The sequence below is a fragment of the Xenopus laevis genome, chromosome 9_10L (genome assembly GCF_017654675.1).
Source record: "Xenopus laevis strain J_2021 chromosome 9_10L, Xenopus_laevis_v10.1, whole genome shotgun sequence".
NCBI lineage: Eukaryota > Metazoa > Chordata > Amphibia > Anura > Pipidae > Xenopus > Xenopus laevis.
In genome coordinates, this window is record NC_054387.1 from 57733562 (window position 1) to 57757309 (window position 23748).

General features: G+C 42.4%; 1 protein-coding gene across 3 annotated transcripts; it reads left to right on the top strand.

The window, feature by feature from the left end:
* Window positions 1-7928: 7928 nt before the first annotated feature.
* On the top strand, window positions 7929-22246 carry LOC108701258 (ras guanine nucleotide exchange factor F). 3 transcript variants are annotated; one of them, XM_018235628.2, is made up of 8 exons: window positions 7929-8367; window positions 13483-13714; window positions 15904-15983; window positions 16235-16313; window positions 16674-16714; window positions 16948-17068; window positions 18133-18319; window positions 18702-22246. In XM_018235628.2, the coding sequence occupies exons 2-8, from the start codon at window positions 13552-13554 to the stop codon at window positions 19291-19293; spliced, it is 1263 nt and encodes a 420-aa protein (XP_018091117.1). In that variant the 5' UTR covers window positions 7929-8367; window positions 13483-13551; the 3' UTR covers window positions 19294-22246. The 3 variants fall into 3 exon arrangements, with proteins under 3 accessions (XP_018091117.1, XP_018091118.1, XP_041432046.1); XM_018235629.2 differs by having other exon boundaries at window positions 13486-13714; XM_041576112.1 differs by lacking the exon at window positions 7929-8367 and adding an exon at window positions 8395-8658.
* Window positions 22247-23748: the final 1502 nt, after the last annotated feature.

Here is a 23748-nt window from a genome sequence, read left to right on the forward strand (position 1 = left end):
ATCCTGCACAGGCAGATTCGGGGAGATTAGTCGCCCGAGGAAGAGGAGAATTGTCGCGGGGCGACTAATCTCCCCAAATCTGCCTGTGTGCCCTGACCCTAAATTGGAGTGAAATCCCCCCCCCCTCCCAGTAGCCCATTAGCAGCCTATCAACAGAACAATGGGCAGCTAAGGGTCAGTCCACACAAGCAGATTCGTGGAGATTTAATCGCCTCTTCTTCTGGGCGACAATCTCCCCGAACTGCCTTCGCGTGTCTTCCCATCCGCTATAATGAAAAGTCACCTGCGCTAAAGCACACGCGGCGCTTCGTTTTCCGAAGTCGCCCAAAGTTTTCCTCGTGAGGCAACTTCGGGCGCAGCGTGTGCTTTAGCACAGGTGACTTTTCATTACAGCAGATGGAAAGACACGTGAAGGCAATTCGGGGAGATTGTCGCCCAGAAGAAGAGGCGATTAGTCGCCAGGCGAGTAAATCTCCCCGAATCTGCTCGTGTGGACTGACCCTAACCAGATAGCAGCTACCTGATGGATTTGTTTGCATTGCTAAAAGCCCCACCTAGTGGCAGACATAAGAAAAAACCTTCTTGGGTGCTATGACTTGGATCGTATTGCAGTTCAATAAGAAAGGGAGAAACAATAGCTGTCTCAAAGCAGTTCCATCCTGAAGTGCTGGCTCCTTCTCAAAGCTCAGAATCAGGGGCAAAGCACTGAAGGCTGCATTCACACCAATAATACAGCTAAAAGAAATACATTTGTTGGTTTAAGAATAACATTTCAAATGGCAGAGTAAATTATTTGCAGTGTAAACAGTGTAATTTAGAAATAAAAAATAAACCTAAAAAATTTATGACATAATCCCTTTAAATTTAAATGTTACTTAGTGGTAAATTTTCTCAAGTACAGACTTTAATCCCTTTAATCCAATTCAATCATCAGTTAATAGTGCAGTAAGCATCATACCTTACCCTCTGGTCAGGATGATGCCCTAGTGTTACCCACAACCAGCCCATTATACATCAGGTTCCAGTAATTACTTATCTGAGTACTAATTATGTGGGTCAAGAAAAGGAGAATAGTGCAACATGAAGAAGCATTGTCCACTAGAGGGAGCTCTTGCTCCATGCAGCTGCTTTACATTGATGTACATTTCCCAGACATAAATTTAATTAACTGTGATATCAAATTGATGTACCATATGACTTTGATTATTTCAAGTGATTTTAACTAAAGAGGATGTTACCCAAAAATACAGCGTTGCCTAATGGAAGAAAATGTCAGTATTGCACAAATCTCTATATAAAGGGGTTTTTCACCTTCCAAACACTTTTTACAGTTCAGTTGTTTTCAGATTATTCACCACAAATAAAACCTTTTTTTTTCAATTGCTTTCCTTTTTTTTTTTTAACATTTTTTCCAAAATTGAAGTTTGACGTTTAATGTTCCTGTATCTGGTGTTTGGGTCTGGCAGTAATCCAGGTGCAGATTCTGAATTGTTACTGCTACATTAGTTGATACATTTATCATTCGCATTAGTGGCATATTAGCAACTATTGTATCAATTATAACAACTTCCTCTGGGTTTCTGATCAGCAGGGACAAAGATAAGAAATGTATCAACTAATGTAACAATTTAGAACAGTTTACATTCAGTGACCCCTCCTTCCAGAGCTGCTTTGGAAAGACAAAAGAAGGTGAAAATATAAATTTTAGACTTCAATATTAGAAAAACAATCTGAAACAGATACAGCAATAGAAAGTAATTGTAAAAAAGTCTTTATTGCTGGTGAACAATCTGAAAACAACTGAGCTAAAACAAATGCTGGCGGTTGAACAACCCCTATAACCAATGCAACACGTTTATCATTACTATAAATTTATGACTTATTAACTAAAGCCCAAAACTACTTCTCGCTTCTAATAGCCCTTGATCTCTCAGCTGCTTTTGACACTGTGAATCAACTTTTCCTCCTCCAAGGAGGACACGGTGTCTTTATGGCACTGCCTTGTCCTGGTTTTCTTTCTAACTCTCCAAATGCTCTTTCAATGTCTCCTACAATGGAGTATCATCTTCTCCCTAAATTCTCTCTCTCTGTTGTGGTCTCACAAGGCTCTGTGCTGGGCCCCTTATTATTTTCTCTCTATACTTTCACACCCCTGGCAAATTAATCAATTCATATACCACATTTATACTAGTGATACTCAAATCTATCTCTCCTCTCTTGATCTCAAACCACAGCTCATAAGTTGAGTCTCTTCCTGCTTATCTGATACCTTAAATTAAACCTCTCTAAAATTGAAATGGTTCTCCTTCCCTCATCCAAAACAGATAACATCCCAAAACTGTCTATCACAGTTAACAACTCTATTATCACCCATCTCCTCAGGCCTTGGAGTCACCCTTGATTCTGCCCTGTCCTTTACCTCCTCATATCTAGTTACTTACCACATCATACCACTTTCACCTAAGGAATATTTCTAAAATATTATCACAAGATATCACTAAAGTTTTGACCTAATCTCTCATCATATCACACAATGATTACTGTAACTCTCTTTTAATTGGCCTTCCCCTCCAGAGACTGTCACCTCTCCAGTCCATAATGAACACTGCTGCGAGGCTCATACACCTCAGCAACCGCTATTCCTCTGCCTCGCCATTCTGCCAATCCCTGCACTGGCTTCCACTACCATCCTCAATGACCATGACATTCAAAGCCATTCATAACTCTGCCTCACCCTACATCTATGAACAGGGGAGATCCGGTCCATTTTGGCGCCTGAGGCAGCCTTCATATTGTCGCCCCCACCCCTCACACTGGCTCTTACCTTTCAGCGCCAGAGGGGGTCGGTCCACGTCGTGCCGGAGGGGGTCGTGGGCAGTCCAGTCAAGCATTTGCGCTCTCTGCACTAGAAGAGCCGAATTCCAGGGTTGAAAACCGGAAATACGGCTCTTAGTTACCAGAAGTGGCATTTTTGCCGCCTGTAGCAACCAAGGAGGTGCTACCATCTGAGGTGAGAGTCTCAACTCACATCATTGGTGGAGCGCCCCTGTCTGTGAACCAACCTACTTGTTACGCCTCTTTCATTAACTCCTTACACATTCGCATTCAAGCTGAAGCTGCCTCCCCTTCTCTGGAATTCTTTCCCATGGTCTGTCCAACTCTCTCCCAATCTGTCTGTCATCAAAAAATCTCTTGAACCACATCTATTTAAAAAAGCTTACCCTCATTTAGTTTAGCATAACTTCAGTATGGCGCTAAATGCAATACCTACGCTATCGCTCACATTGTTACTTCCTATCTTGCCCTATCCCACACCTATTGTGTCAACCCCTTCTCCATTTAGATTGTAAGCTCTTGTGAACAGGGACTTCTTTGCCTCTTGTATTAGTTATTGTTGGTTTTTGAGTGCCTTCTTGAGTTTAATGTATAAACAATGCTACAGAATATGTTAGCATTTTATAAATACATGACAATACTACTAATAATTTATTCAGTATCAGAATAAGTTCGTAGGCAATTATTAACTGTGACAAGAAAGTAAATAAGGCCAAAATAAGGGTGTTTTCTGTTTTCTAGAAAAATCGTGCCAATTTGCTACAAATAGCACTTATCTATCTGGCCATAAGGAAACAAACTAAAGCTGTGACATTAAGGGTTTAAGCACATGGGCAGATTCGGGGAGATTTAGTCACCTGGCGACTAATCGCCTCTTCTGCAGGGCGACAATATCCCCGAACTGCCATCCCCCTGCCTGCCGCCTGCTATAATGTCAAAACGCCAGCTCCAATGTACTCGTGGCGCTTCGATTTCCAAAGTCGCCCGAAGTTGCCTCACGACCAAACTTTAGATGACTTCGGAAAATTAAGCTCAGTGAGTGGCATCCCACTGGCGAATTTTCATTACAGCTGGTGGGAAGGTAGGGGAAGGCAGTTTGGGGAGATTGTCGCCCCAAAGAAGAGGCAATACGTTGCCGGGGCGACTAATCTCCCTGTGTGTCCTTACCCTAAGGGTGGTATCGAAGATTTATCGCAGGCGACTAAATATCCTTGTGTGCCACCACCTTAAGTGTGAAGACACGTAGAGCTACTAGTAGCAGCTACTTGTCATGGCTACAAAATAGACAATAATGATAACTGATTTTGCCAAGACACTACGGGGGTTACTTACTAAAACTAAAATTTATCTCATATTTTTTACTAATTCAAGCACGACCAAACTCCTATCAACAATTTTATCTTATTTCTCAATAAAATGACTCAAAAAACTCAGGTTGGGAAAAAACTTGATAAATTTGAGCAAAAACTCAAATTGTACTCATTTTTCAGACTTTACTCCCAAATCGCTCGATTTTTTCGAGTTATAAGATGCAATTTCAGTTACTGGCAATGGATATGTATTTTCGGGAGATTTGTCGTCCCCGCAGCGCCATCTAAAAAATTGTGCAAAATCTATCAGTGTGCCACTGCCCTAACACATAATCCTGTGAGAATGAGGAATGAATAGATACTGGGAAGCTGCTTAGTGTAACATTTCCTTTCATTATGTAAACTTGTATTTGTGTGTTTATACCCCCTTTCAATTACTTCTTTATCTATGTTTGGGGGCAATGTCAGCAATTTGTCATGAGATCTTAATTTTCCTATTGAAGTGAGTGGAATGAATGTCATAATGTTTTCTTAAAGGAGAACTAAAGCCTAACTAAAGAAGTAGGCTAGAAATGTTGTACATTATGTTTTGGGCTTTTGGCCTCTTCTTATCTTACCACCTGCCCGCTTGATCCAATTCCCTCAAAACTTCTCCGCAATACCAATCCTTGCTTACTACGCTCCTCTACTGACCTGCTGCTCAACTCTTCTCTCATTACCTCCTCACATGCTCGCATTCAAGACTTTACAAGGGCTGCACCCCTCCTCTGGAACGCTTTCCCACGGCCTGTCCGACTTTCTCCCAAACGTTCTGCTTTCAAGAAATCTTGCGAGACGCCTACCCTCACTCTGCTTAACTACCAAACGCAACAACACATACAGTACCACATTTATCACCCACTTAATTTGATCTTGGCCACGCCTTGTGTAGGCCCTATGCATTTAGAGTGTAAGCTCTTTCTGCATAGGGCCTTCCTCACCTTTTGTACCGGTATTGATTGTGATGTATGTAACTCCATATGTTCTATGTATATAATTCATGTGATTTAGTTGTATAATCACATTTACTTTACAGTGCTACACAATATGTTGGCACTATATAAATACATGTTAATAATAAATAAAATAATAACAATCTGTGCCCCAAAGATGCCCCAGTAGCTCCTGATCTTCTTTTCTGCTGATTCACTGCACATGTTCTATGCTGCGGTCACTTACTTAGATTAGGGGCCGACTCACAATATACAGTACACATAGAATATACATGTCACAATATAAGGGTGATTAGTAATTAATCCAGATAATTACTACATGGCAGCACAGAAATCAGTGCAACTAGCACGGGAATCTAATAATCAGCCCATTTTCTGCTCGATAATTTGTGACGACCCCTAAATTTAACTTCTCAACAGCTGCTCAGAGCCCACTGAGCATGCGAGTGTCACAGACACTTTCCAAGATGGTGACCCCCTGTGACAAGTTTAAAGTCCTCGATCATTGCTGCTATTGAGAAGCTGAAACTTTAGGCTGGTGCAATAATGTGATTATATAAAATATGACATTTTTAGCCCTATTTATTTTTATGTTTTAATTCTCCTTTAGCACTTCACACATTTTGGATTTATTGTAATATTTATCTGGTACCGGAATTTCAGTTCCTTTACTTGACCCTTAGGGCAGTGGCAGTGGTTGCCAGCATTACCTATGTAATTGTTCTGTTATGTTACATTGATTCAGATAACTACCTCAAAGGACAATGTACTGGTTTGTCCAGAAAATGTGTCGAGAATCTGTACTTTTCCAGTCTAGTAAAGGTGCCCATTGGAATACGTCTGGTGTGGGTGAGCTTATCTTAACTTTAAAATCACAAAGTCTTTATTAAAAGGTAACTTACCCTTCAGAAAAGGTGACGATCCATTGTGCAGGGCTCAATTTCTCCTCCCTGCCTTCTATAGGAGATAGCCAGGGAGGAGAAATCGAGCGACACGATGGATCATCGCCCTGTCGGCTTTTCTGAGCGCAAGCGGAGTTTTGGTAAGACTGCGATTTTAAAGTTACATATGTCTTGGTGGCTTTTTTTTTCCTTCTATACAAACACATTTTGACTGGTCCTTTAAGTGCGGTCAGTTATTGTTAAAGTGGGTCGAAAAGGCCTTTTAACTCTTGTTGTGCCAGCAACTCTAGATTTTATATTACTGGATTATATCAACGTGGCATCACATGTTGCCTGGTAAATAGGAGTCCTGCAAATAAATCAACAGCATGTGAAGAGGTAAAGACTGCAGTATAATTTGGGCGCTATTACTTGGACTTGGACCTATAAATCTTATATGTCTGTGTGACCATCTTCAAGGGCCTTATCTTTTTTAATCTAAATAGATAAATGTTGGATCAATATTCTTTTGATGTTGGTTATATAGGGGATAATGTAAATTACTGCTGTAATACTGTAAATGATAAGGATATTAGAAGTCACTGAGAAGTTCCGTGACCATATAAAGGCACAAGGCTGCAGACTGAGTTATACAGGGAACTCTGAGTATCACTCATGTATTATAAGGGATAATGTACCCCCTACTGTAAATTATAAGGATATTAGTCACTGAGAGGTTCTGTGACCATATAAAGGCACAAGGCTGCAGACTGAGTTATACAGGGAACTCTGAGTATCACTCATGTATTATAAGGGATAATGTACCCCCTACAGTAAATTATAAGGATATTAGAAGTCACTGAGGGGTTCTATGACCATATAAAGACACAAGGCTGCAGACTGAGTTATACAGAGAACTCGGAGTATCACTCGTGTATTATAAGGGAAAATATACTCTCGACTGTAAATTAAAAATATATTAGAAGTCACTGAGGGGTTCTGTGACCATATAAAGGCACAAGGCTGCAGGCTGAGTTATACAGGGAACTCTAAGCATCATTCATGTATGATAAGGATATCAGAAGTCACAACAAGCGGTACATTATTTTTTATCAAACAAACGTTTTACAAATTGACAGTTATAACGAATGACATCACTAAGCACCATTTAGAAGGACTATTTTTTACATTGATTGCTTTATTTTATGGTCTTCTATATGACACAATATATGGATATAAATGATATTGTACCATAAGTTAGAGAAGGTAGGCTCCACTGGGACAGGGCTAATGGGAATAATATACATTGTCTGTAGAGAGATGAGGAATATGAGATGCTGTGTAATTAAGGGATAATAATTATAATAATCGACTGCGCTGTGAGAAGGGAAACATGGAGCCTGTATGTAGGAGTCAGTATTGTTATTGGCAAGTTATTTTAGGAGGTGGGGTATTCGCTCTCCTTCCTGTATCTCTCTATAATACACAAAAGCCATGAATATCTTGTAAATGATATCCTTATAAAAGGTGAGTTCTGACGTCATCAGTTATAAACGGTGAGTTCTGATGTCATTTCTGTCACATGACTCACTGAGGGGTGGGAGGGGTTAATGCTGCGCTTATGTATTTATACTGCCATTCAAAGCGCTACTTGTGTGTAAATAAGCAATAGATAGTGAATAAAGTACCCCCTCTTGTAAATGATAAGGATATTATAAGTTACAGAGGAGTTTCCCGACCATATAAAAACACGAGGCCGAAAGCCGAGTGTTTCTCTACAGGTCATGGAACTCCGAGGTCACTTCTAATATCCTCATATTTTACAACAGGGGGCACTTTATTCACTATCTATTGCTTATTTACACACAAGTAGCGCTTTGAATGGCAGTATAAATACATAAGCGCAGCATTAACCCCTCCCACCCCTCACCAAGTGCAACATTAACTCCTGCCTCCCAGTCCCCTCCTGTAACAGTGCAAGTCTGCCTCAGTCAGCCTGTGTCTATGGTCTGTGTCAGGATAAAACCAAGCGTGAGTTCCTGTGGAAAGGGGGCACCTCCCCGTACATGTCACACTTGGTTCCTCCCAGTTAAAGTTGGTGCCAGACTCAGCTCGAACCCTGGAATCTCCCCGCAATCAGATCGCTTGTCCCTCCTGTGATTCGGAGCTTCCATTCCGCTCGTGTTTCCCTTGGATAAAAAGTCGGCTAAAACTACGACTCCTCCGCTAGGAGAGGGGACCCCTCGTTCAGACAGAGGAATAGGAGCAGCGCTTCCAGCTGGTTTCCCCGGGCAGCTGCCCCCCCTCTCACTCCGTGGCTGGTCCGGTCCGGGGAAGGATGGTGCTGAGGTAGGCGGAGCCACAAATGAGCGCGGGGCCACTACTTGAGAAGCGTTTCTGTGCGACCCCCGTTTTACTTGTTTCTTCCCCGGGGTGTGACGGAATTGTCTGCCCTCTGTCTATAAGTCATAGTCCCTCTACTGGTGGGTGGGCGCTGGCTCATGTGAAATCCCCCTCCATATTTACTGCTCGTATAACGGCACTCGAATTACCCGTCATTCCCTGCGCGCACTCAGCCCCAAACTCACATGAATCCTTATCCCTATAAGTACAGCTGGAGCCTGGTCTCTCCTGTAAGGGGTAAGTGCAGTCTCTGTGTTTCCTCACTGTGGATAGAGTGTATAGAAGTGCTGTCACTACATGTTACTCAGCCCCACAGCTAATTCAGTTTAGCCCCCCCAACATATCCAGAGATTGTCCTTTTTTACCAATATATGTTAAAATTGCTCATTCATTATTGCCTCATGGGGCCCCTGAACCTCCTGCAGCCGCAGGGTCTGCTTCCTCTGTAGTTACCCCTATAGTAAAGCAAGATTTGGTTAGGGAACGGGGCTGTGACTGTTTACTATACACCAGGGGTCCCCAACCTTTTTTTACTTGTGAGCCACATTTAAATGTAAAAAAGAGTTGGAGAGCATCACAAGAATGAAAATGTCCAAGGGGATGTCAAATAAGGGCTGTGATTGGCTGTTTGCTGGACTGGCAGCCTACAGGAGGCTCTGTTTGACAGTACATCTGGTTTTTATGCAACTAAAACTTGCCTCCAAGCCTGGAATTCAAAAATAAGCTTCTGTTTTGAGACCACTGGGAGCAACATCCAAGGGGTTGGAGAGCAAAAAGTTCCTCGCGATCTACTGGTTGGGGATCACTGCTTTACACTCTTATCAGTGCTGGGGCAGACTGGGCAGGTGCTCCTTAGGCAGCCCAAGCGCCCAACAATCGCACGTGCATACACGGAAAACTGAGCACGCGTGTGCAGAATATCACGTGCACGAGAAACCCCCCATGCGGCGCAAAAAGCATACCTCCTGATATTTTGGAAATAAAAAGAGGGATATAAAAATGGTGCACATAGCATGGCAAATGTTTGGCCATGCCCATTTTGTGGCCACGCCCCTAATTACCATGTTCATGTTACAAAATTTGTCAGGTAATGAAAGTGTTTTATGTGTTTTTTTTTTAGTTATTACAGTTTTGCTAATGAAGGTGAATTGCCCTTTAAGCTGTGAGTCTTAACTTTTTCCAAGGGATCTTATATTGTTACAATTACTTATTTGCTTATCTTGAAATTGTTACACAAGTATCTTATTTGCTGCTGTGGCTGTTCTGGGCTCTTTGCCAAAAGCCAATTAAGTTAGAAACTTTGTTTCTTGTTCTGGCTGTTCAGTGCAGAGAAAATCGTGACTTTCCAGTACAAACGAAGGACTGCAAGTTGAGCTGTCAAAAGAGGGACTGTCCCTCTTAAAAGGGGACAGATGGGAGGTATGCAAAAAGGAGGACGGCACACGCCGGGCAGAGCAGCAATTGGGGACTGGTCAGGGGATTTGGCTGTAACTGAGTGAAAGTGTTTATAGTAAGGACAGGGGTCCCCAATCTTTTTTTAGCCATGAGCCACATTCATTTGTAAAAAGAGTTGGGGAGCAACACAAGCATGAACAAATTTCTGGAGGTGTCAAATAAGTGCTATGGATAGGAAGTCTTATGGGCACACAGGCTGTTGTCAGTCTGAATAGTTTTGCAGGCTGAGAGAAGCAGATCTGGGATTTGATTTGCGGTCACACACAGGCTGAAGACAACCACTGACAACAGCCTGTGTGTCCACATCATAAAGAAGACTCTGGCAGGTCATATGATTTTTATGCAACCAAAACTTGCCTCCAAACCAGGAATTTTAAAACTGCTTTTAGGCCAGAACAACATCCAAGGGATTGGAGAGCAACATGTTGCTCATGAGCCACTGGTTGGGGATCAGGAAGCAGTGGGTGTAAATATGGTAAGATAACATAATGTTGATGACACTTTACTATAGGGCAGATCTAAAAACCATATATGTTGGACTACATCTCCCACAAACACCTGCTAAGATTTGTAGTTCAGTAACAGACGGCTAGTTGCAGGTTGGGCTGTAAATAATGGGGCATTTTGCCAAAGGCTACATCAATACCAGAGATAGAAGTTTATATTTAGCTGTACAGTAAGTGGAGCCCTTGGATATTTTCACTTTAATGACCCATTAATTGCCAGTGCCTCCTTTCTGCCCTGTGTGTGTGTCTGTGAGTGAGAGTGAATGTGTGTGTGAGTATAGGAGCCTTGGCACTTTCATTTTGTGCTTCTGAAGCCAGAGGAAACCGCATGTTTCCGTTACCCAGTCTGTACCACTCTGCCTGCGTTGGAGGGGAGCTAATGTTCTGTGCTTTTTTGGGGTCTATTGTATTGTCTCTTACAGCTATTTATATTTTGTTCACAAGCACCTGGGGCCCCAATCTTAAAGGGGGGTCCTAATTCTATTACTGCCCAGACTGTGGCCAGTAAATTAATACAACTCTCAACACCCCCTAATATGAAAACCAGGTTCACCCCTGTGGTATATATGATGAGTACATAATGACTGTAATTAGTACTTTCAGTAACATTTTTACATCATGATGGGGCCCCTATGATTCTGGGGTCCAAGAGTCTTCGCTAACCTAAACCAGCTAAACCTAATTGACAGCAAGTGCAGCCTGCAGCATTAATTGTGACTCAAGAACCACATGGCATGCTGGGAATTAATGGTTCCCTAATTATAATGGGCAGCATTGTATTTCTGCCTGATACAGCAGTGCCATGCCGAGAATATCAGGTGTTAGCCTTGGGGGGCACTTCAGTATAATTCAGAAATCCAATGCTGCCTCATCAGTATCACTGTAACCTGGATTGCTAAAATTGCTACATTCTGTGCATCTTTTTTTTCATAAAAGCTTACTTTAAAGGGAAACTCCACAAAAACATAACTTAAGCTTTTTGAAAAGTAAACATAATTTCAAGCAACGTTGCAATATACATCAATTAAAAAATGTGCAGACTTTTCATGATTTTTAATGGTTTGGAACAGTTCCCAAAGCCTAGCCCCCTGCTCTCCTGCTGATCTGTCTGACTACTTTGCTGAGCTGGCTGACTACTGTTACTGTGTATCAACAGCCAGCTGTCCTCAGCCTGCACTGTCCAAACCCCACAATTCCCTGCACATGTGATTTCAATAAGGAATGGTACATCATAGTGCAATGCATTGTGGGTTATGTAGTTCCTGCATGCTGTCTATAAGCTGTGGAGAAGTTGTTACAATATGTAAAATCAGTATTTAGTGCCTCCTTCCCTGCCAGGATTTTAAATGATGCAGAAAGAGAAGAACTGTTAAACAGCTGGATTTCAGCATAGAAAATGGCATTTATTCATACTTTTCGAAGAAACATGTACAGTAACTGTGATGGGCATATTAGGGGTTTCTGTGATATGTGGGCCTCTTTTATCAAATTTTGGTTTGAAAGCCGGAATTCCCCTTTAAGTTGATTTATGGCAAACCTGAAATACTATAGTGTGTGCGTGTCCCTATGTAGGCTGGAATCAGAAGGTATTTACTTGTCTCATGCCATACACACAGCACTGCCTAGATACCAAAAATGAGTTTTAATTCTCCCATAAGGCATCATGGGCGGAGACTTGCAAATCACTCCTTTGTGTCCCTTTGGCCAACTATGCATCCAGAACCGCTGGTTTATAGCACAGATACAGCCTAATGGTTCAGAGCCATATATCCAAACTTGCAGACAGCCTGTTTCCATCTTGTTAGATCTCATCAGTGCAAGATATTGGAACATGGCTTCTGAGAGGTAGGACTTGGAGAGTAGCGAAATGGGGAACCAATTCTGGTTATGGTGAGAAGGGCTGAAATGGGCCAAAAAGCCCTGGAATCAGAAGGTATTTACTTGTCTCATGTCACATGGTGAAAGTGTTGTAAGATGGAATTCCTCCCTATGGATACCCTGTGTTTGGCCTAAGAGCGAGTATATTGGACATTGTAAAGCTGGGCATACACAATAAGATGCACTTATTTAGGGTCTAGGAAGAGAGGACCCCATCAATGTGTTAATGTGCTCCCGGCAGCATTTCCTAACCTGGAACATTGGCAACAATTTCTGCCAGATACTGGTCAGCCAGGCCTCATACACGACTAGAACAGTCATTCCTGTATGAAATCCCACACTGAGGTGCCTGTAAAGCCATAAACTGGCAGAATATTGTTACAATGTAACACTCGGGTGATACACAAGCTACACACTGTTTGTTTCTATAAACATCTGTGCAGTGTGGCTCCAGCAAGTCAGTGTCTGTCTCTGGCAAGATGCACCCGGAACACAGTGAATAGCGGTAGCCAGTGTTTGACTGGAATCTGCACCAGGAATAGTCTTTATCACAGTATTTACATTGTTATGGGCAAAAAAGATACTGAACAGATAGGAACATTGTATTTTAGTGATGTGGTGGGTTTGGGCCGACCTCGCTGCTTCTCTTGCATTTCGCTGATTGAGCTATTCTGCCTGCTCTCTTCACCCGGGAAGCCCGGGTCAAGTGGGTCCAGTATGGGTCAAGTTTTTCTCAATAAAGATAAAGTGTTCGGTAAATCTTTATTGTATTACTTGGGAGAGGGGCCGACCCCTCCAAACAACACAAGGCAAGACTGAATTGCAGAGGCTGGGGGAACAGGAAGCTTGGTTGATCAAGTTTTTCTCAACCCATACATCACGAACGTGTTTATTTTTATTCATAAGTCCTGTGTTTAGATTTGTCAGGGAAAAGTTCAAGTACATGTATTATGTACATGTTAGAGATAACTGATATACACCCCTGCAATGACAAAAGGTAACTGAAAGTTTTTTAAAATAAGTTTTTTTTCTCCCCAAATCTACCTTCTTTTACATAGTACTGCATATTTGATAGACACCTAGAATCTCAGCCGTAAAGCATGGCAGGACTGCTGCTTCCCAATTACTCTACTAAACATTACACTTGGACACCATTTCTGGATGTTATCCGTTGTAGATGTGATATCCTTTATAACCGGGATTACTTTTCTCCCTGTGACAGCAGTGACCATGTTCCACTCTGAGATACCAGCAGGGATGAGCTGGGAAACGAGACATCTGATTTCCAAGCATGAAAAAAGAACATGGCGACTGTGTTTGGGAGCAGGTGCCTCAGAGCGATGCTGCTCCGTGTGACAGATTTAAGCATTCCTGTGCACTATACAATGGCTACGTTTATATATACGGCGGACGGAAGGACAGTAATCTGGGTGATTTTTGGCGATACAATATAGGTGAGTTCATTTCTCCAACACTGTGTGGGCAGTTACCTGAGGATGCTGGGGATGGTAGTTCAGTTGGTGGATGCAGTGATTCCTTCCAAATGCCTCCCAGATATTGATCACAAATGCATTAGAGCCCTTTAGAATCTCTGCTAGATAAATATTCCTCCTATCTACCCTCAAATCCCCAGTATTACATCAGAAAAAAAGATCCTTGGCCTGGGCTGCTCTCTTTCCCGTGGTCAAACAGGAACCTCCCTTTGGGTAAATAAATTCAATGCCCCAGTACTACCCAGGTAGGGAGCTGATTCTCTGTCTTTATGCTCTTGGTTTGCTTTTTTTTTTACCATAATTAGAAAGGAAACCCCCTCACTGTATGTAAATCCTCCAATCACTTACCCAAGCACAATGCTTTTCATACTCCCCCCACATGCATGAGATCAATACAGAAGGGAAGCCAAACACCACCCACCCCACATGACCACGGGAAAGACAACAGCCCAGGAAGAGTTTATGAAGAGAATCAATTTGAATTCTGGATAAGAACTGGGGGAGACTTACCTAAAGGAAGGTTGCTTGAAGTAATGATACAAATGGTTCTTTGTTTTACGAGTTTCCCTTAAAATATAACAGGGGTAGGTGATCATCTCCCTAAGAGTTGCTTCTCTATAACTGGAGCCATATGAAAACCCTGCATTTGTCTGTCTCTGATGCACAGTACACAGGTCTCGAATGCCCAGAATTCCCTGCTGACATATCCATGGGACAAGTACACATCTGCACTGTCCTATCTGCATAGAGAAGCTTGTATCCCCACCAGCCCAGTCTGCAAACCCCTCCGCCACCTCCTAACGGCTCATCCATGTATTTCCCAACAGGGTGTAAGCACAGAGCAACGAGTAAAGTAACAGCCTTGGGCAATAAGGCGTTTATTACACATCATTTCATTTCCTGGCACTAATTACAATGATCCACATTTATTTGTGCCTTAAAAATGTGCTACACTGTATAACGCAGTGATATTTTACATGTGAAAAGGTTACAGCCTTTTCAGCAAGCAGCAGCAGCCTTTCTTTGCTTTATGGCACTGATTTTGGATATACTGTCGGGGTCAGAGCTATAGTCTCGCAGGACATATGGGTAGACCAAAGTTATTTAAGCTGAAACACAGGAAAAGTATCCACTTTGCACCAGAGCAATAGGCGGGTTTCTCTGCCATGCAGTTCTCTGTGGATAAATCGGTGTGGTTGTAACTAGAGATAAGATAACATTCCTGCACAGTGCTAATAATTAGTGTCTGCCAATTACCTGCACTAAATCTTATCACACAGTTTAGCAGAATTGGTCCATTTCGCATTCTGTATCAAACACATGAAAGTGAGTCACACGCGTCATAAGCCAAATAAATAGATATTATCATCTCATTCTAAAGTTGTACTTGTGCTTTTAATCAATGTGTAATCTGAATATGTATAAATATAGGCAAGTTATTGTCACTTCTGTGTTTAGTGTAGTTATATGATACTAAAAACAAGAAAAAGCAGTAAAACCCCACACTACCTTACTAAAATTAATTGAGATCTAATTATATAAGTGCTTAGTGCTATTATAATCATATGCTTCAAATCAATTTAGCACCAACATACAATTAATGGTATTTCAATCGATTGTGTTCTATATCAATAATTAAAATGATTAAATTGCTCAAGTGCTATAAATCAGGTGATGTGACCCTCAATAAAATGTATCTGCACAAAATTGATGAATAATCTAAAAGTTCATGGTTCTTATATGAATTAAATAAGGTGCTAGTGCAGTAGTTATAATTTTAAAGTGAGTTCATGGTATCAAACAATTAAAAATAAAGCGTCCGCAATTCATGAATAAAAGTTAGAAATTAGAAAGTAGTATAGAGGTGGAGGTGTCCCCAAGAAACTAGCTGCGTTGTTCTAAGCCCTAAAAGTTTATTCTCTTTTATCTCTAAGGCACTGAGGATTTGTTGGTTTTATAGCAAAGTTAGCTCTCCTTACAAGACAGTTAAACGTAGTAACGAGACCACAGTCCTGTAGTTATATACTTATGTCTCCTTCTGTGTCTCACAAAGCAGCAGTCCTGCCCTGCTTTATGGCTGAGATTAGCTATCTGTATCTGATACCCATTGATCTCTCTATGGCCCTCTTATGTATCTGTTTGTGTTCCAGCTCACAATGAGTGGGAGCAGCTGCCGTGTTCCAAGGAAGCTCCGGACCAGCTGGAGGGACACTCTATGGTGGCGCATGAGGTGAGGGAGCTGCTGCTTGCATCATGGCAGAAGCAAACATACCGATTAACAGTCTCATCTGTTAAGGGCAATTGATATTACAGTGATAACATGTAGCTCATAGGGGAGAGATGGGATATGATAGAAATGTTTAAATGGCTGGAGACAGAATGAGAGTTAAAATGAATAAACTCAGAGGTCTGAACAGGTTAAATAACTGTACTGATTCCATTGTTAAAAGGATAATATGTCTCTTTGTGTTGTTCCTACAGGGGGTTCTCTATGTGTTTGGGGGGATGATCGATTCGCCTGCAAACCAAGAAAGCACCCCTCTCTGGATGTATGCCATTGGTAAGACACAAACGATAAAGGGAATGAGAGAGGTATAACCAAAGAAAGGCAGGAAGCCTTCTAGTGTTGGAGGCATGCTGGGAGTTGTAGTCCAACAGAAGCTGGAAAACTAGCTGTGGGTGCAATTAGTCAGTAAATCAGCAGATCATTGGCGCACCCCTTCCCTGGAGGTGCGGTTCATATGATGCCGCGTGGTGGGTGACAGGAGTGGGTAAGTAACCGGGGTGGCTGGGGGGTCTGTCAGTGATCACAAGTGAAAGGGGGGGCTGTTGCAGTGGGGGGCTGGCGGAGATGGGCAGAAGCATTTCTTGACCCGGCTCTTCAGCTCAGTTAATGCACTTCTTATTGTTTTTACCCCAGATGTACAGATGTGGTATGAGGGGAAATCGCCAGGGTGTAAGGTAGGTAAAAGCGGGAATTGTTATGTTCTCTTTAACCAATCAAAATTTGGATTCCTTAACTACTATACAGCCAATCAGAGCTTGTATTTATGCCCCTCTGCTCAATCACAAAAAGACACAGCAGGTTATAAGGGCCCCACAATGGCTCCTGCTGCATGTGGCACTGAGCTGTCAGTACAATATTATCATATGGTGTATCTGGCGCCACATCCTGTTATTTCTGTATTTTACAGGGGAAATCGCCGACAAACAGAAAGGGCCACAGTGCGGTTCTGCATCAGACGTCCATGTATATCTATGGGGGATATTTTGATCTCAAGGGTGCTGTGGAAGAATTCTGGGCATTCTCATTTGGTAAGTTCCATCCAGTTCTGTCAGTGGGAGCTGCTATCCTATTTCTCTTATCAGCGAACCCATTCTACATAATCTACATAGTAACACAACAGACACATCCATGGGGTTCAACCTTTTATGTGTTTTTGTATAAAACCTGCATAACTGCTAGTTGATCCTGAGGAAGGCTAAAACCCCTTTCTGAAAATCAGACTGATCGCAATTGGACCAGTCCCTGGATCAACTTTGTACAAAGATCTATTTTATAATCCTATTATTTAATAAATAACCCTGCAATTCCTCATTTGATAAAAAGCCATCCAACCCCTCATTGAATCCCCTTCTAAAGTATCAGCTAGTATAACTGATTAAAGGGCATGTAAAGGCAAAAAAATAAAATCCCATTTTTATTTTCTTTAATGAAAAAGAAACCTATCTCCAATATACTTTAATTAAAAAATATGTACCGTTTTTATAAGAAACCTGACTGTATGTAGTGAAATTCTCCCTTCGTTTACTGCTGTGGATAGGAATTGTCAGATGGTCCCTAACTGCTACGCAGGGAAACAATCATACTTATGAACAGCAGGGGGAGCCCAGCCTTACTTCCCAGCTATGCAGAACTCAAGCAGCTTTGTTTGACGATCCCTAAGCAGCCCAGACCACACTGAGCATGTGCACAGTCTTAGTCTTGCAAAGATGTTTAACAAAGTTACAAGATGTTGACCCCCTGTAGCCAACTTTGAAAGCATAAATTATTTGTTTGTTTAGGCTTGTGGTGCAGTAAGTTCATGTTTATATTCAGTATACAAAATGCAGCATTTCTAGCCTTATTCTATTTTAGACTTTACATGCCCTTTAATTCCACAACTCTTTTATTTCCATGTTTTTTACCCCGCCATCTAGGCTTGTTTGTGTGTCAGTGTGTTTGTGTCTCCTGTAATGCTGGTGGTGTGTTTGTGTCTATGGAGTGGAGTGTGTATGGCAGAATCAGACTCCAGAACCTTTCCAGTTTGCTTTAGAGATTACGTTAAATTATACAATTATATTTAACTGATCTGTGATTTTTATCATTCTTCATCCAGACGCAGAGAACTGGTCAGCACTTAGTCCCCACACACGTGGGACCGGCCCTGGGCCACGACATGGACACACGGCAGTAACATACAATGGAGCAATGTATCTCTTTGGGGGGCTGAAGAACATGGCTGAGCAAAACGATTTCTGGAAGTTTGATTTTAGAAGGCACAACTGGTCCAATATCAAAACCAGGCAAGTCTCCCCCCTGCTTAGTGGGATCAATACAGGGATAGGATCTATTATCCAGCTTAGGATAAGAGATCTTTCTGTAATTTGAATCATACCTTTATTAGTCTGCTAAAATCATTTAAACATTATTATAAACCCAATAGAACTGTGTTACCTGCAATAAGGATTCATTTTATCTTAGTTGGGATTAAAATACAAGGTACTGTTTTACTATTACGGAGAAAAAGGAAATCATTTTTAAAAAGTCCGAAAGTGGACTGGGAGAATAGGGAATGGGCTTGCTTTCATTTAGAGATTTCTGGATAAGGGATCTCATATTTGTATAGATACAAAGAGGGCAAATGTTACCGAAATGTACTTAATTCAGATCTACATATTTTTGCAGCTCCGGCCCTCCCAAATTAGTGGGTCATGGCTCGCTGGTCCATCAGAACTGCATGTGGATAGTTGGGGGAGGTCTGGCCTCTCGTAATCCCAGCAGCCACTTGTGGAAATACCATTTCAACACTCGCTTATGGAAGAAAGTCTCCCATGGGAAGGAGGGCAGCCATCTTGGGAAGATTTACCATTCTGTTACTGGAGTGAGCCCCCAGACCCAACAGGCCCAGGATGTTGGAGACAAAGAAACATTACTACCCAGGATCCCTGCTGGAAAACGTCTGAGCTCCTGGGCCTCTGACAAAGTGGGATCTGTCCCTAGAACAGAGGACATAGAAATGAAGGCATTAAATCAGTTCGACATGCCGGTTTTTTGTTCCTGTTCCTTTAGCTCACAGGACCTGGCCGATGAGCAGCACCTTCTGTCCCACTGTGAGAACAGCCTTTTCACCAGCACTGGGAATATTAACGTGGGCTGTGAGTCCAAGGAGCCATTGCCTGTGTGTGACAGCGAGGACTTCATTCTAATCATAGGAGGGAAACCTCTGTCCCGACCCAGTGTCATATCTGTTTGGCAGCTGAAACTGGGCCACGCCTGAGAGTGACTGCTGATATAAAGCATAAAATCATCTGCTCCTCCAAATTGGTCCAGTATTCAGTTCTGACCTTTTATATGATATAGAGTAGGTCCGATTAAAATGAAACCTGGACTCATTTGCATTGGCCCCACTAGGGTTTTATATGAGTTTATTTGAACCTCCCTCTGGTTGTCTTCCTCCATTACCAACCCAGGTAAAAGCTATGATTCAATGTACTTTCTGCTGCTAGGCTTCTCTCTTTTCCATGGTCAGACAGGAACCTCCCCTTAAGTAAGTGAATCCAATCCCCTCCAAGTAGTGATGTGATGCCAGTAAAGCTCGACCACAACCAACCCAAACCTGCCTTCTCCCCTCTATTTATAGACCCGCTTAGGCACTCGCCTATAAAACCAGAATTCGGCAGTGTAAGGTCACAAATGGTGTGCCAAACCTATGGGTATCAGGCTGGGCCGCACATCAGTACCTCCTAGCACTTATCCAGGTGCAGATGTCTGATACTCTACACTTCCTGCTCCTGGGCTGCACTTTCCCCATGTTCAAGCAGAAACCTCCCTCTTTCAGGTAGGGCCAATCTCCACCGCCTCTGTGACTGTTGGAAAGAGAGCAGCCCAAGAAGTACAGAGAATTAGAGGTAAATAGCAGGTAAGTACTGGGAGGAGATAGTATTCAGTGACCTGGGGGAGGTTCCTGGTCAGATGCATGCAGATTTTCAGTCTTAAATACACTTATCCTTTAATTCAACTGTAAATGAATTTGAATGGTAAGTAGATGGCGGTGACCTTTATGAACCATAAAGCGCACACTGGCCCATCCCTTTCACCTGGATTGTATACGTCGTATCTATTAGAATCAAATAAGTTCTGCTCCACATCTTTGTCTTATCAGTGGGGGCCACTCCATGGCGGTGTAACCTGTGAACCTGTACTTAAAGGACATTTTAAAGGGAATCAATCCCAGTAAGTGACAGAGGCAGCAATGTATTATGTGCCAAACATATACTTAGCATTTTAACAAAGCAATAAGGCTGTAGGTGAGTAGGGGATTCGTTGCCTAATAATCAACTGTGTGTAGTGTAGCCACGGAGTAGCCATTGATGATTTAAATCAGTGAAGCTGAGGATCCCAGTGAGGACAGAAGCTGCTGCAGATGTCAAATACACTTAATTTTCACACCGCATACACCTGTGGCGGGGGAGGTTTCCCAGCTGCCACATTGCAAATATAGGCAAATTATGAACATTATTTCCTGCTGCAAACAACCCAATCATGCTGTGAACCCGACTGCCAGAACTACTTGTTGTACCACAGTGATTTCCCAGCTCTAATACGGATTCCAGCACCAACTGCAGAACAGCAGGATTGATTTCCCTGCAGCAGGAAAACATGAATGATTGAAATTGCACAGAAACAAACCCAATATAGGACACATGTGATGCAACCTACACTTCAGGTCAGTAGTCGTGACAGGATTGGTTTCTTGGGACAGGTTTACCTTTAAATACAATATAAAATCTTGTATTTAAATAATGGAGCAGTATTATTACTTTGTACATTTTCCAGCAGCAAATATTGAACATGAATTTATTTTCGGAATAAATCATACTAAAGGGAAATATGTCCTTCCATTCTCTAGCTGCAGCATTCACATTATTATGTTTTATGAATACATTTCCTTGTATAATATCAATTGCTAATTAAATATTACTCTTGCGTATTTGTTGCATTGGAACATTATACTGCATCCATCTATCATTGCTTGCAGCATGGTCTGTAACCTTGCAGAGAATTAATATTATTGGACATAAGGAGAGGAGGGATCACAGAGGGCTGCTGGCAATAGGGGCACAAGGTATTACAGAATACTGCCAGCCCGAATGAGAAAAGGTATTTTTCCAACTGTTGGATGAAGAGGGTTTAACAGCAAATGTGCTCTCCACTTATAAGCTATAGGCCTAGCTGGTTTGAAAACGGAGCCCATTTACATAACACAACTCCCCTTGGATAAGTAAGCTCTTCAGACCACACATGTTCTTCCCCCACTACAGAGCGCTGGTGAGGAGTACTCCCCGTCAGGAACTGCTCACCTTCCCATCACCATATGGGGTTGTGGAGCTCTGATTCTCTGTACTTCCTGCCCATGGGCTGTTCTCTTTCCCATAGTCTGGGAGGATCCTCCCCCAGGGTTAGTGATTCCAATCTCCCCCTGTACTTACCTAGGTACAGAGCTCTGATTTTCTTTTTTACTGCACCTGGGCTGCTCGCTTTCCCATAGTTTCTCCCATTCCCCCACCTTCCCTGGTAAATGAATCCAGTCTCCCCCAAGTACCTATCCAGGTACAGAGTTCTAATCCTCTGTACTTCCTGTTGCTGGTCTCTCTTTAACATAGACAGGCCACCCTTCCTGTAAGCTCCCAGGTACAGAGTGTGGATTATCTTTGCTTCATGCAGATAACTTGGGGTTTTTCTCTTTCTGTATATAGACCAAAAATCATCAATGGCCAAATCTCTGTTCAACATGCATTGGAACACCCAAAGAGAAATGTAACCCCCTCTGCTACTAACTTTCCATAGGGTGCAAGCCCCACCCTTGTCTGGCCATGGGAAAGAGAGCAGCAAGCAGCAATACAGAGACTCAGAGCTCTACACTTGATTAAGTACTGGGGGGTGGGGTTTGACAGCTTTGAATAAAAGGGACTCATATCGAACATTTTTATTATTAAAAGGAAAACGATTACAGTGTAAATGATAAAGATTTAATAACAATCAGAGAATAGAGAATTTACATGGAACAATCCATTTGTGACTGGGGGAGGGGGGTACATAAATTCCAGTGCAGCTAATAAAATAATCCAGTTTCTCTATAAAAGTCGTGATAAAATCCAGGCTGTGAGTGAACACTCAAAAATAAATTACTTTTCTCCCTCTACAGTAAAGATTCCATTAAAAAAAAAAAACAGTAAAAACTGCGCAGATTTAGTGTTAAAGGTAAAAACATCACTAAAAATAAATTCGCATCACATCAGTAGGAACTCCGCCGGTCGTAATGATCGGATAACGGTCATTGTTTTCCCTTGAGCCTGACAACAGGACCCCGCGCAGCAGAGATGGAGATTCCAATCCCAGTACTGGCTAGAGCATCTCATGGGATATGTAGTGGTTAACTAGGTTAGGAACAGACTTTTCTGCCAGCTCATCCCTTTAAAGGAGAAGGAAAGGTTAAAACTAAGTAAGCCTTATCAGAAAGGTCCACCTAAGGGCTCTTACACACGGCCGTTCCGACCTGCGCTCCCCTGCGTTCCGTTTTTTGGCGTTCAGCCGCAGGGGAGCGCAGGAATAGACGCAAGTCATTATTTGAAATGGGGCTGTACTCACTCAGGCGCGTGTAGGCGCCGAACGCAGGAAAAATGCAGCATGTTGCGTCTGAACCTGCGTTCGGCGCCTACACGCGCCTGAGTGAGTACAGCCCCATTTCAAATAATGACTTGCGTCTATTCCTGCGCTCCCCTGCGGCTGAACGCCAAAAAACGGAACGCAGGGGAGCGCAGGTCGGAACGGCCGTGTGTAAGAGCCCTAAATATACCAGTAAACCCTCAAAGTAATGCTGCTCTGAGTCCCCTGTCAAAAGAAACACTGCATTTCTTTCCTTCTATTGTGTACACATGGACTTCTGTATCAGACTTCCTGCCTTCAGCTTAAACCTCATTGCCCTGGGCAAGAGCATGCTCAGTTTGCTCCCCCCCCCTTCTCTGCTGTAATCTGAGCCCAGAGCAGGGAGAGACTCAGGGAGGAAGTGATGTCACACCACATTAATACTGCAGCTCCTATCCTAAACAAACAAGAGTTTCTAGAGCTTTTTACTCGGGTATGGTAAAACATTCTACAGAATAAATATAGCATTCTAGCTTGCACTATTGCAGCTAATCCATTGGCAATAAAATGCCTCCGTAGCTTTCCTTCTCCTTTAAATACAGCACAGACATGCCCCACACTGGTTGCACAGGTTTCAGCTGTTTGTATAGAGCCGGGTTCCCACCGTATCCATAACCAGAAGGGAACAAAGACATTGGCTCCGTTCCAAACCAGATTCCCAGCTCAAAAAAAGGGTCGACAAGTTTACTTTAAATTTAGGGCTAAAAGGGAATTAATTCTATTTATATGTCTTTTCTATTTAAAAATGACTCCGACTTTTTACTACAGGGGTAAATTGTATCATTCTGATTTGTACATAGGGGTTTAATAGGAATCTTGTTAATGACCCCTGTATCCTAATTAGTGGCTTGGGGTTTATGGAAGAGGCATCTCAGTCCCCAGACACAAGATCGAAGCTCGTATGGGTGAGAAGGAACAGATCCTGTTACCAGGAGGGGCCACAGAGTTGCTAAGAAGCTGTATATAAAAGCTGACATGCCCTCTGGGAAACAGGTGATTAATTGCTTGGCCAATGGGAATTTCTTGA

What these genes read in the sequence shown, in the direction of transcription:
- LOC108701258 (XM_018235628.2), top strand. Translation starts at nt 13,552, where the DNA reads ATGAAAAAAGAACATGGCGACTGTGTTTGGGAGCAGGTGCCTCAGAGC. An exon ending in TCTCTGGATGTATGCCATTG is followed by an intron (nt 16,314 to 16,673) that starts GTAAGACACAAA and finishes TTTTTACCCCAG; the next exon opens with ATGTACAGATGTGGTATGAG. An exon ending in ATTCTGGGCATTCTCATTTG is followed by an intron (nt 17,069 to 18,132) that starts GTAAGTTCCATC and finishes TTCTTCATCCAG; the next exon opens with ACGCAGAGAACTGGTCAGCA.